The following is a 12,500-nucleotide window of genomic DNA, read 5'->3' as shown; positions in this document are numbered from 1 at the left end:
AGGAGAAACGCCTTCGTCATCCTCACCATCGCCGCTGTCATCATCGGTCAGTGTGTGTGTGTGTGTGTGTGTGTGCGTGTGTGTGTTCTTTAAACCTTACAAAATCTATCATTTTCATCATTTTGATGAAATCACTCAGGATGAGCTGTGTGTGTGTGTGTGTGTGTGTGTGTGTGTGTGTGTGTGTGTGTGTGTGGTAGGTATCGTTCTGGGTTTTGCCTTGCGTCCCTATAAGATGTCGTATCGGCAGGTGAAGTACTTCTCGTTCCCTGGAGAGCTGCTAATGCGTATGCTGCAGATGTTAGTGCTCCCCCTGTTGGTGTCCAGTCTAATTACAGGTACACTACACAACACTACACGTTTTCTACACAACACACTACACAGCACATACAGACACCATCTAACACCACATAGTGTTATACAATACACAAAACACAGTTTGGGTACAAAGTACACACACACTGATGTTCACTACTTTCTGATGACCTGATATGTTCTTGAATCTGTTGAGGAAATAAATAGTTCTGAAATCGTTAGAAGAACTAAAGAGCTCCAGAGAACCGTGTGTGTGCCTCTTCAAACAGACATGAGGTCAGAGGTCGGAGTGACCATAGAGCAAACAAACAAAGAATTCTTTCAGTAACCAACAAGCACCAGCACACACACACACACACACACACACACACACACACAGAGATTTGTTCCACATTAGGTGAATCCTGATCCTATTATCTCTAAACCTGTGTTATCAAGTGACTGCATCATGAAAAAGAGTGTGTGTGTGTGTGTGTGTGTGAGTGTGTAAGTAGTCTCTACAAAAAGACTTTATTAGGCTTGGAGTGGGGGGGGGGGGGGGTAATGGGGGCTCAGGGGTTGTTACCATAGATACAGAACTAATGAGAGAAGCAGTGCGAGAATGACCAACACATGGCTTTCCCAGGCCTGAACGTGTGTGTGTGTGTGTGTGTGTGCGTGCCCCAATGCCCCTTCAGCTCACCTTATTACCCTGCACCCCCTCCACACACACACATTTAATTTACTGCCTTTATCTTTGTCTTGGTGGCAGGAACCACAGCTACAGAGTAGATGGTGTGTGTGTGTGTGTGTGTGTGTGTGTGTGTGTGTAGGCATGGCAGCGTTGGACAGTCGAGCGTCGGGTCGGATGGGTGTACGAGCCGTGATCTACTACACCACCACCACCGTCATCGCCGTCTTCATCGGAATCGTCATGGTGGTCATCATCCAACCAGGAAGGGGCGGAGTCAAACCACACACACTCTCACACCAGAATCTAGAGGAGGTGAACGCCGCCGACGCCTTCCTCGACTTAATCAGGTACACACACACACTCTATTGACTACAGAGAGAGGGAGAGAGAGACAGGTCTAACTACACAGACAGAGAGAGAGAGAGAGAGAGACGGGTCTGACTACACAGACAGACAGAGAGAGAGAGAGACGGGTCTAACTACACAGACAGACAGAGAGAGAGAGAGAGACAGGTCTGACTACAAAGACAGGGAGAGAGAGACAGGTCTGACTACACAGACAGAGAGAGAAAGAGAGAGAGACAGGTCTAACTACACAGACAGAGAGAGAGAGAGAGAGACGGGTCTGACTACAAAGACAGGGAGAGAGAGACAGGTCTGACTACACAGACAGAGAGAGAGAGAGAGAGAGAGAGAGACGGGTCTGACTACACAGACAGAGAGAGAGAGAGAGACGGGTCTGACTACACAGACAGAGAGAGAGAGAGAGACGGGTCTGACTACACAGACAGAGCGAGAGAGAGAGAGAGACGGGTCTGACTACACACAGACAGAGAGAGAGAGAGAGAGAGAGAGACAGGTCTGACTACACAGACACAGAGAGAGAGAGAGACGGGTCTGACTACACAGACAGAGAGAGAGAGAGAGAGAGAGAGAGAGACGGGTCTGACTACACACACAGACAGAGAGAGAGAGAGAGACAGATCTGACTACACAGAGAGAGAGAGAGAGAGAGAGAGAGACAGGTCTGACTATACAGACCGAGAGAGAGAGAGACGGGTCTGACTACACAGATAGAGAGAGAGAGAGAGAGAGAGAGAGAGAGAGAGAGAGAGAGATATTTTCACCTGATGATTTTTGCTATTTTTCTCCTTGACAGAAACATGTTCCCTCCAAACCTAGTGCAGGCCTGTACACAACAGGTAACACACACACACACACACACACACACACACACACAGACACACACACACACTACTTCTGTCTTTCTGTACGTGCCTGTATCTGTCTCTCCCTCCCTCTCTCACCGTATCTGTCTGTCCCGTCCTCCGTCTCTCACCGTATCTGTCTCTCCCTCTCTCACCGTATCTGTCTGTCTCGTCCTCCCTCTCTCACCGTATCTGTCTGTCCCGTCCTCCCTCTCTCACCGTATCTGTCTGTCCCGTCCTCCGTCTCTCACCGTATCTGTCTCTCCCTCTCTCACCGTATCTGTCTGTCCCGTCCTCCCTCTCTCACCGTATCTGTCTGTCCCGTCCTCCGTCTCTCACCGTATCTGTCTCTCCCTCTCTCACCGTATCTGTCTGTCCCGTCCTCCGTCTCTCACTGTATCTGTCTGTCCCGTCCTCCGTCTCTCACCGTATCTGTCTCTCCCTCCCTCTCTCACCGTATCTGTCTGTCTCTCCTTCTCTCATTGTATCTGTCTGCCCCGTCCCTCTCTCACCGTATCTGTCTGTCCCGTCCTCCGTCTCTCACCGTATCTGTCTGTCCCGTCCTCCCTCTCTCACCGTATCTGTCTGTCCCGTCCTCCCTCTCTCACCGTATCTGTCTCTCCCTCCCTCTCTCACCGTATCTGTCTGTCTCTCCCTCTCTCACCGTATCTGTCTGTCTCTCCCTCTCTCACCGTATCTGTCTGTCCCGTCCTCCCTCTCTCACCGTATCTGTCTGTCCCGTCCTCCGTCTCTCACCGTATCTGTCTGTCCCGTCCTCCGTCTCTCACCGTATCTGTCTGTCCCGTCCTCCGTCTCTCACCGTATCTGTCTGTCCCGTCCTCCGTCTCTCACCGTATCTGTCTCTCCCTCCCTCTCTCACCGTATCTGTCTGTCCCGTCCTCCCTCTCTCACCGTATCTGTCTGTCCCGTCCTCCGTCTCTCACCGTATCTGTCTGTCCCGTCCTCCATCTCTCACCGTATCGGTCTGTCTCTCCCTCCCTCTCTGAGCCCCCCCATGCTGATACGTACCTGTGTGTAGTTTAAGACTCGGACCGGGAAGCGGACGGTGACGGTGAGGGTGTCGGTGAACAGTACGGTGAACGGTTCCGGTGTGGGTGAGGAGCTGAGTTATGAGGAGGAGATCCCGGTTCTCAGCACAGTGAACAGCATCAATGCCCTGGGCCTTGTCGTCTTCTCCATGAGCTTCGGCTTCATCATCGGCAGCATGAAGGAGCAGGGCCAGCCGCTCAGGGACTTCTTCGACTGTCTCAACGACGCCATCATGAAGCTCGTCGCCATCATCATGTGGTGAGTGATACACCGGGGTACAGATATTTATGAAGGATATGGGGGGTTTGGGTGGCTCCAGGGTGTGTGTGTGTGGGGGGGGGGGGGGCTGGGGTCAGAGGTCATCAGGGTCAGAATGAGACCTCAAACACATGGTGCATTCAGACTGAACTTGCGTATTAACACCAATCGTGTGAACGAAGACTTGGGTTAACGTTTTAGCATGCTAGCACTTGGGTGTTGTGTCTGGATAAAAAGCGGCTCCGCCCCTTTCCACTGGAAACAAGTAGGAACCATCAGGAAGATCAGAAGTGTTGGTGAATTCTACATGAGCAAATACAGTTGCAATCAAAATTATTCACTCCCCCATTGTAAATCAGGTTTATTGTCAAAATGTACAGACTTTCAGCTGTTTGTGATGAACATCAAACAAGCAACTGAAATAGTTCAACACAACGAACGCTTCAAGTGGTTTCCTCAAATTCAACTGAAAATGTAACTTGTATTATAACTTAAAATAATTTCTCCAGTCTCAACATTATTCAATGGGGGTGAATAATGCAGCTGTGCTCATGGTTTAAAAAGTTACCTGTGGACATTTCCTCCACACTATCAGACCTATTTCACACCTCTGCAAAAAAAAAAAGAGTTGAGATGTACCTGAAATGATCGATGATGTTGGTTTATAATTTTTAACAACAAACGCAGTCGTCACAGCTGAAACCCAGGGCTCAAACCAAACAATCTAACACACCTGGGCAACAAGAAACACCTGTCAGTCGCATGTTCCAATACTTCTGAGCACCTGAGAAATGTGCGGTTCAGACAAAAGGTGCCGTGTTCTAAGTTGTTTAATCTGGATGTAAATATGAGGAAATGAATGAGGGGACTGTACATGTTCATATAACTTCATACCTTCAGGCAAACACAACGTTCTCAACATCTGCATATAAACATCTGCATATAAACACGCCTGTATAACATCACATTTATCACATAGAGACCAAAATAAAGATTGCTCAGGATAATTTAAAAATAACAGGCACACTCCAGCATAGTCCTGCTGCTGACGTCCTTTCAACAAACATAAAAGCACAGCTAAATTGTAAAGATTCTGGTGAATGTTTCCACTGTGCATGTAAAATGATTTGTTACCTGGGTTACCTGCGGGCAGGCACCGTCTTTTCATCTCGTACTGTATGTGTCACTAATCAGCTGCTGCTTCTACAATGACACACATAAATAAAACCACAGGCAGGCAGCACGTTCCACACCGGTGTGATTTCCTGATGGTTACCTGTGGGCAGGTATGCTCCTGTGGGCATCCTCTTCCTGATTGCGGGGAAAATCCTGGAGATGGAGGACATGTCAGCGATGGGCGGAGCTCTAGGCCTCTACACCATCACTGTCATAGTGGGCCTGCTCATCCATGCCACCCTCGTCTTGCCCACCATCTACTTCCTGGTCACACGCAAAAACCCCTTCGTGTTCATCGGAGGTCTCCTACAGGCCCTCATCACCGCACTGGGCACCTCCTCCAGGTGAGCAGCACATCTGTACTCCTGTATACACCACACCCACACACCTGCTCACCTGCACACGCGACACCCAAACACCTGTATACACCACACCTGCACACGCTACACCTGCACACTTGCATACACCACACCTGCACACGCTACACCTGCTCTTCTGCATACACCTCACCTGCACACTACACCCGCACACCTGCTCACACTACACCTGCTTTCCTGCATACACCTCAACCGCACACGCTACACCCGCACACCTGCTCACCTGCACACGCTACACCTGCTCTCCTGCATACACCACACCTGCACACACTACACCCACACACCTGCTCACCTGCACACACTACATTTGCTTTCCTGCATACACCTCACCTGCACACGCTACACCCGCACACCTTCATACAGCGCACAGGCTACACCCGCACACCTGCTCACCTGCACACGCTACATCTGCTTTCCTGCATACACCACACCTGCACACGCTACACCCGCACATCTGCATACATCACACCTGCACACGCTACACCTGCACATCTGCATACACCACACCTGCACACGCTACACCCGCACACCTGCTCACCTGCACACACTACACCTGCTCACCTGTATGCACACACATTTATACACCTATAGCTTAATACATGCACATAATTACAGTTAACACCTACGTACAGCTTTTCATTATATCTATGTACACCTACAGAGCTGTTTTTACTCCTGCACATCTGTACCTATAAACACCTGCACAGAGATCAGAAACTACACACACTGTCATGCAGAAATTTGACACAGGAAGTTCCAGGAACTAACAAAAACTGTGTGTTGTGTGTGTGTGTGTAGCTCTGCCACTCTGCCCATCACGTTTAAGTGCCTGGAGGAGAATAACGGTTTGGATAAGCGTGTGACGAGGTTCGTGTTGCCGGTGGGAGCCACCATCAACATGGACGGGACGGCGTTGTACGAGGCGCTCGCTGCCATCTTCATCGCTCAGGTCAACAACATGGAGCTCAACTTCGGCCAGATCCTCACTGTCAGGTGCACACACACACACACAAGTGCGCACACACACACATGTGCGCACACATATGCACACGCACGCACGCACACACACACATGCACACTGAATATTTTTCATTCCAGTTAATAAAATGTTCTGGTTAAACGTTATCAGTATCACAGCCACGGCAGCGAGCATCGGAGCAGCGGGGATCCCCCAGGCCGGCCTGGTTACCATGGTGATAGTACTCACCTCTGTAGGACTGCCCACCGATGACGTCACTCTCATCATCGCAGTTGATTGGTTTCTGTAAGTGCATTCCACCATGTGTTTTCAATCCTGACAAAATGTCATGAGCTGAACTGTGTGTGTGAGAGCGAGTGTGAGAGAGAGAGAGAGAGTGTGTGTGTGTGTGTGTGTGTGTGTGTGTGTGTGTGTGTGTGTGTGTGTGAGAGCAAGCGAGTGTGAGAGAGAGAGAGAGTGTGTGTGTGTGTGTGTGTGTGTGTGTGAGAGAGTGTGCGAATTGAAGTTGAGTCATACAGGAAGAGTCTTTCCCTTTTCCACAGTCCATTACCCACAATCCATCTGTTTATGATCATTCCAACATCTGAGTCCAATGAACCAGTTCTGACAAACACTACACACACACACACACACACACACACACACACACACACACACACACACAAACATTATTGTTATCACTGCCCCACAGGAGTAGGTTTAGGATTATAGGGAGTAGGTTTAGGATTATAGGGAGTAGGTTTAGGATTATAGGGAGTAGGTTTAGGATTATAGGGAGTAGGTTTAGGGACTATAATGTGTTTAAGTTTATATTGAGTTTTATATTGTGAGAGATTCTACAGTTTGTGTCCTTTTTAATATAATGTTACTGTAACGCTGAATTTTTACAAATAGCATCTTTCTTCTGAATCTACTGACACATTCAATATTTTATATATATACACACACCGTATCTCACAAAAGTGAGTACACCCCTGACATTGTTGTAAATATTTGATGATATCTTGTCATGTGTCAATATTGAAGAAATGAGACTTTGCTACAATGTAAAGTAGTGAGTGTACAGCTTGTGTAACAGTGTAAATTTGCTGTCCCTTCAAAATAACTCAACACACAGCCGTTAATGTCTAAACCGCTGGCAACAAAAGTGAGTACACCCCTAAGTGAAATATTTACAAAAATGTGAGGGGTGTACTCACTTTTGGGAGATACTGTATATATAAACTACATTCAATTCCATTCAGTTCAGTTTCATTTGTATAGTGTGTTTAACAGTGGACATCGTCCCAGAGCAGCGGTACAGAAATATATAAACTCAGGATATAGATGTTAAATGTATGAATTTATCCCTAATGAGCAGCCAGAGGTGACGGTGGTGAGAAAAACTCCCTGAGACGATACGAGGAAGAAACCTCGAGAGGAACCGGACTCTGTGCTAACTGAGCAGACACACGTTTACTAATTCTTTAGACAGAAAAGGAAGGTTTGTGATTGGTCTGTAATTTGCGAGTTTATTAGGATCTAGTTCTAGTGGTTTCTTAATGAGAGGTTTATTAACTGCCAGTGTGAATGTTCTCGGGACGTGACCTAGCGATAACGAGGAGTTAATAATAGTGAGAAGAGGCTCTCCTACTACAGGAAGCAGCTCCTTCATTAGATTAGATTAGTGGGAGTGGGATCTAGTATACATGTGGAGGATTTTGATGTGTTTTGTAAACTCTTCCTGTCCAATAGCAGTAAAGGACTGCAGTTGTACTTGGGAGACGATATTGGAGACTAACACCTGTGACGCTGCTGTAGTTATACATTTCCAATTATATTCCTTTCAAGGTCCTCAGTGAAGAAATCCATGAAGTCATTGCTACTAAACTCTGTTGGGATATTCAGTTCAGGCGACGTCTTATTATTTGTTCTTCTAGGTAGTGTACCGAATAAAAACCTAGGATTGTTTTGGTTACTGTCTGAGTTTAGGTTACATCTAGAATTGTCTATAGCTCGACGTTCTGTCCTTCCACACAATACGAAAAATCTCTAGATTAGTCTTTTTTCCATTTCCACTCAAGACTACGAGTGACTCTCTTGAGAACATGAGTATGACTGTTGTACCATGGAGCAGGATGTTTCTCTCCAACCGTCATTAATGTGATGGGGCAACATTAACTAGAGTACTACATTTACATATGGAGAACCTTTTCATATAGTCTGTTTTGATTTGAAAGTAGTTTTGAAAGAACTCGTCTATTTCTTTCATTCCAATTCTTCTGAAAGACTTTGCGTCTACCTCAACATTAGAAACCTCCTTTACTGATGGAACAACATTCCTTTAAACCTTAAAAAAAAAAAAAAAAAATCTGGGATAGAAAATGTGGACTGAAAAAGGAAATAGTTTGTTTTTTCTTTGCTGTTAAAAGCAAGAGACTAATATAAACAGACTAAAGAGATACCAAAGATTACTATGGGAACAGTGAATAACGTTATGTAGCTAACATGAAATATATCTTGACTTCATCTCTTATCTTTTATTATAATGCATTTAGGATTTTTTGTCTGAACCTCATTCTCTGTGTGTGTGTGTGTGTGTGTGTGTGTGTGTGTTTTTCAGAGATCGTTTGCGCACCACCACTAACGTTCTGGGCGACTCGATCGGCGCAGGCGTGGTGGAGTTTTTGTCCCGTCACGAACTTCACGCAGCCGACGCCGAGCTCGGGAACTCCGTTCTGGAGGAGAGCGAGAGGAAGGAAGTACCGTATCACCCCGTTTCTCAGGAGAACGAGTGCGAGAGCGACAAAATCCCCAACAATGAGACCAAGATGTAGCTAAACATGCTAATGACTCTGAAATAAACACAACCCCTTACAGAGAGCACAACATTCTCCCTCCGACACTGATGCATTATGGGTAATGTGGATTCGCCATTCTGTCAGGAAGTTAGCATTTCGTTGTTTTGTTTTTTTCTTCTAGTCACTGAATTCCTATAAAAAAAAGTCATAAATGAACATGGAAAAGGTGAAGTTAAACTGAACCAGCATGCTAACATACAGCATCAAAATACTTTATCTATAATTAGCAAAGCTGCAACCAACACTGTTAGTGCTCCACTAATACTGCAGTACTGTTAGCTGATCATTTAACTGCTCATATACACACTAAAGGCTAAAGCACGAAGTCTAGCAGCTTGTCTTAGTGAATTAGTTCCTTATGTAATGTAAATTTTAAGAAAGAAGAATTTTGATTTGCAAAGTTAGCCATATTGTATGCTAGACCACGCTCCTGATTTATTCCTACTTTTTGTTTAAAATGGTGTGTGTGTGTGTGTGTCAACCTTTTAGCAAGACTTCACATGTCACTAACAGAACTGAGTTTAAATAGTTAGCTACTGGACCACAAGGTAGAATGTAATGCTAATTTCATTCAAGTAAGCCTTATGTTAGCTAGCACTTCTCTGTTTTATACACTCTGTGTGTTCACGCTTTACTGTGATACCGCCATCTTGGATAGGTCATGAACAACTTTAGCCTTTAGCATTGTGGCTAAAGAGTTAGCTAGCAGTAATGTAATGCAAAGTAAGCACATACTTTATTACCTCAAAGTCAGTTATTTATTAGTTAGTTACAGACGTATTGATTAACTGGGTTATACATTACTAATTAAAGCTAACTGCATTTAGATGATTCCTTTTAGCATGCTAGCTCAGTTCGGCCTAGCGTCCTTCTACTGTACATTCTAAGCTGTGATTTTATCAAATTAAAACAAACTAATCCTCACAAGATGGTAACATCCCACAATGCAATGCAGCAGCTTCACATGCTGACCCAATATGCTAAAAAAAAGGGCATTATTGTACAAAAGATAGCAAATTCTCAAAAATCTGAAGAGGAAGACTGCGTAGTTGGTCATGTGACCCACACTTTGATCACGTGACCACATTGAGCTGTTCCTGTTGGTTGAGGTCATGTGACCACGCCGTCACTCTTCCTGGTTTGATTAAAACTGTTAAAATGTTTTTTTTATTCACATCAAGTTTTTCTGGAATTATCTTTTTGTTGAGGTTGTCATACATAATGATTGGAGGGAGAGAGAAAGAGAGAGAGAGAGAGAGTGTGTGTGTGTGTGTGTGTGTGTGTGTGTGTGTGTGTGTGTGTGTGTGTGTGTGTGTGTGTGTGTGTGTGTGGCTGAATCCCACATCTATGTTGAAGTGTATATGACGTATTGTGGTATTTATCAGGCGCAGTAATCATGAACACTTCAGTAGATTCAGAAGTAGGTGTCCTGAGTAGGGAGCGTGATGCTGTAATAAAGTGTGTCCTGTTCAGAAGGTAGTGTGAGGACTGGTGTCTTACTAGTGTGCTCCTTTATTTACTGCTACGCTGTACCCTCTCCTTGGTCCACTAGATGGTATTTTTAAACCGGATTACACACACACACACACATAGACATGTACTTTGCTGTTCAGTCTAGGAGAAGAACACGAGGCATTTTATTTTGTCCACTAGACACTGTATTAACGTGTTTACATTCAGGACACAGCCTGTGTGAGTGTGACATCATCAACCACCTGACTATTACACAGGTGCCAAATGTATATAAATTTTCAAAGTATCATCATTTCTGAATTATTACACACACACAGACGTTTTTGTGTGGCTGGAGGATTACTAGCTCGGTCCACCAGGGGGCGTGTCAGCGCACAAACACAAACCTGCTGAATGTCACTGTCTCACATAAAATATCCTCCACATGGAGTCACACACAGTTCACTTTAAAACTTTATTCACTTTATCATCGCCATGTCACACTGTGTTCCACCGCCCCCTACTGTTTACATCAGTATCACACCACGCAGGTGATTAACTCACTATCTCACCTTCAGTCAGTGTGGATCCAGAGTCCGTCCCTGGAACACTGGGAATGAGACGGGAATACGACCTAAATCACACTTTAACAAACATTCTACACACACACTCAGAATATATACATCACAACACAAAACATGTAACTATACTGACACTCTGGATCCAGCTGTGTGTGAAGATCATACGTTTGTAGATTTGTGTAGAATCAGACTCATTCATGTGTTACTCCGCTGATCAGATCCAAATCAGATGATTGTGGATGATTCAGTGAATTTATATCCAGATTATCCGGATATTATCCGGATATGTCCAGTTTAAATCCCTTCTTTATTTCAGTTACACACCGACTTCATCAACGTTTACTCAAACTCACTTGCTTCTTATTAATGATCTAAAACTAAACCATCAATCAACACAAATAACACTCGCTGTTCAATCAGGACAAAAGTAATGGCACCCTGTAAAAGGCGGAGGAGTTAGTGTGTGTGTGTGTGTGGCAGCTGCAGTGGCTGAGCTGTATTACTGTAAAAGTTAGCACATGCTGTACTCAGGAGATGCTCTTTCACTACATGGTCGCCATTTTGTTATTTTCAGCTCTCTGTGAGCTTTGCCTTTAATGGACTTTAGTGGGCGTGGCTAAATGTGAATTAGCTGTACTGTAATTTACAGCTGATTGGTCTTTATCAGCATGCACAGGTGAGTAGGGGGAAAAATAAACTTTTAATACCTAATAAAAACTTTAGAGCTTGTTCTGTTGAAATGGAGTGGAAGCAGCTCAGAGTCTCAGTGGAAGGTTTTTGTTAGTGAGGAATAATATAAAGTTCAGACTCCGTAATGCTCTCAGAGTCTCAGATGCAGACAGTACCATGCACTAGAAACAGAATCTCTTAGAACTGTTACATTGATGTTCTTTAATATGCTCATTAAACCACATTATTTCCTCCAAAATCAGATCCCGTAACGACCGTTTCTCTTCCTCTGACTGATAACATGAAAACAGCTGAGGAGAAAACTCCAAAAACTCTGTGCTGTAACTTTCTTCTTTCTGCCCAAAGACTGTAATAGACTGTCAGAGTATAATTAATTAAAATGTATAAAATATAAAGTGATGCGATCTTTTCTGCACGTATCTCTGCTTGCCTGTCGGACATCTCGGTCTGGATGAAGGAAAACCACCTTAAGCTCAACCTGTCAAAATCAGAGCTTCTCGTCATCCCAACCTGTCCCTCGATCAACCACAACCTTACTGTACAGCCCGGCTCAACCACACTCAAGCCAACCAGCACGGCCAGGGACCTTTGGGTGATTCTTGATGACAGCTTGACCTTTACAGACCACATCTCAGCAACTGCATGGTCCTGTAGGTTCATCCTGTAGAACATCAATCCGGCCCTACATCACCGAACAGGCTACACAGATACTGGTCCAGGCTCTTGTTATCTCAAAACTGGACTACTGCAACTCACTACTCTCGGGCCTCCCAGCAGCTCCATCAAACCCCTTCAGATGATTCAGAATGCTGCAGCGCGCCTCGTCTTCGTTTAGTAGTTCCTACTTAGCATGGCTCAAGGTCCCTTTCCACTAACTGTGCTGGAATGAACTTCCAACCTC

General features: G+C 45.1%; 1 protein-coding gene across 2 annotated transcripts in view; it reads left to right on the top strand.

Moving 5' to 3' along the window:
* slc1a3a (solute carrier family 1 member 3a) overlaps positions 1-10,351 on the top strand; it is a 12,254-nt gene extending 1,903 nt beyond the window's left edge. For both annotated transcript variants that reach the window (XM_053674575.1, XM_053674576.1), the window contains exons 2-10: positions 1-46; positions 201-338; positions 1,128-1,335; positions 2,148-2,190; positions 3,236-3,504; positions 4,791-5,024; positions 5,856-6,050; positions 6,187-6,321; positions 8,639-10,351. The exon at positions 1-46 is cut by the window's left edge. In XM_053674575.1, coding sequence (XP_053530550.1) covers positions 1-46; positions 201-338; positions 1,128-1,335; positions 2,148-2,190; positions 3,236-3,504; positions 4,791-5,024; positions 5,856-6,050; positions 6,187-6,321; positions 8,639-8,852 — 1,482 coding nt within the window. In that variant the 3' untranslated portion in view covers positions 8,853-10,351. The remainder of the gene's footprint in view (positions 47-200; positions 339-1,127; positions 1,336-2,147; positions 2,191-3,235; positions 3,505-4,790; positions 5,025-5,855; positions 6,051-6,186; positions 6,322-8,638) is intronic.
* The last annotated feature ends 2,149 nt before the right edge of the window (positions 10,352-12,500 follow it).

Source organism: Ictalurus punctatus, chromosome 22 (genome assembly GCF_001660625.3).
Source record: "Ictalurus punctatus breed USDA103 chromosome 22, Coco_2.0, whole genome shotgun sequence".
Classification (NCBI taxonomy): domain Eukaryota; kingdom Metazoa; phylum Chordata; class Actinopteri; order Siluriformes; family Ictaluridae; genus Ictalurus; species Ictalurus punctatus.
Note: the sequence above shows the minus strand (reverse complement) of the source record. Positions and strands in the feature narration are given on the sequence as shown.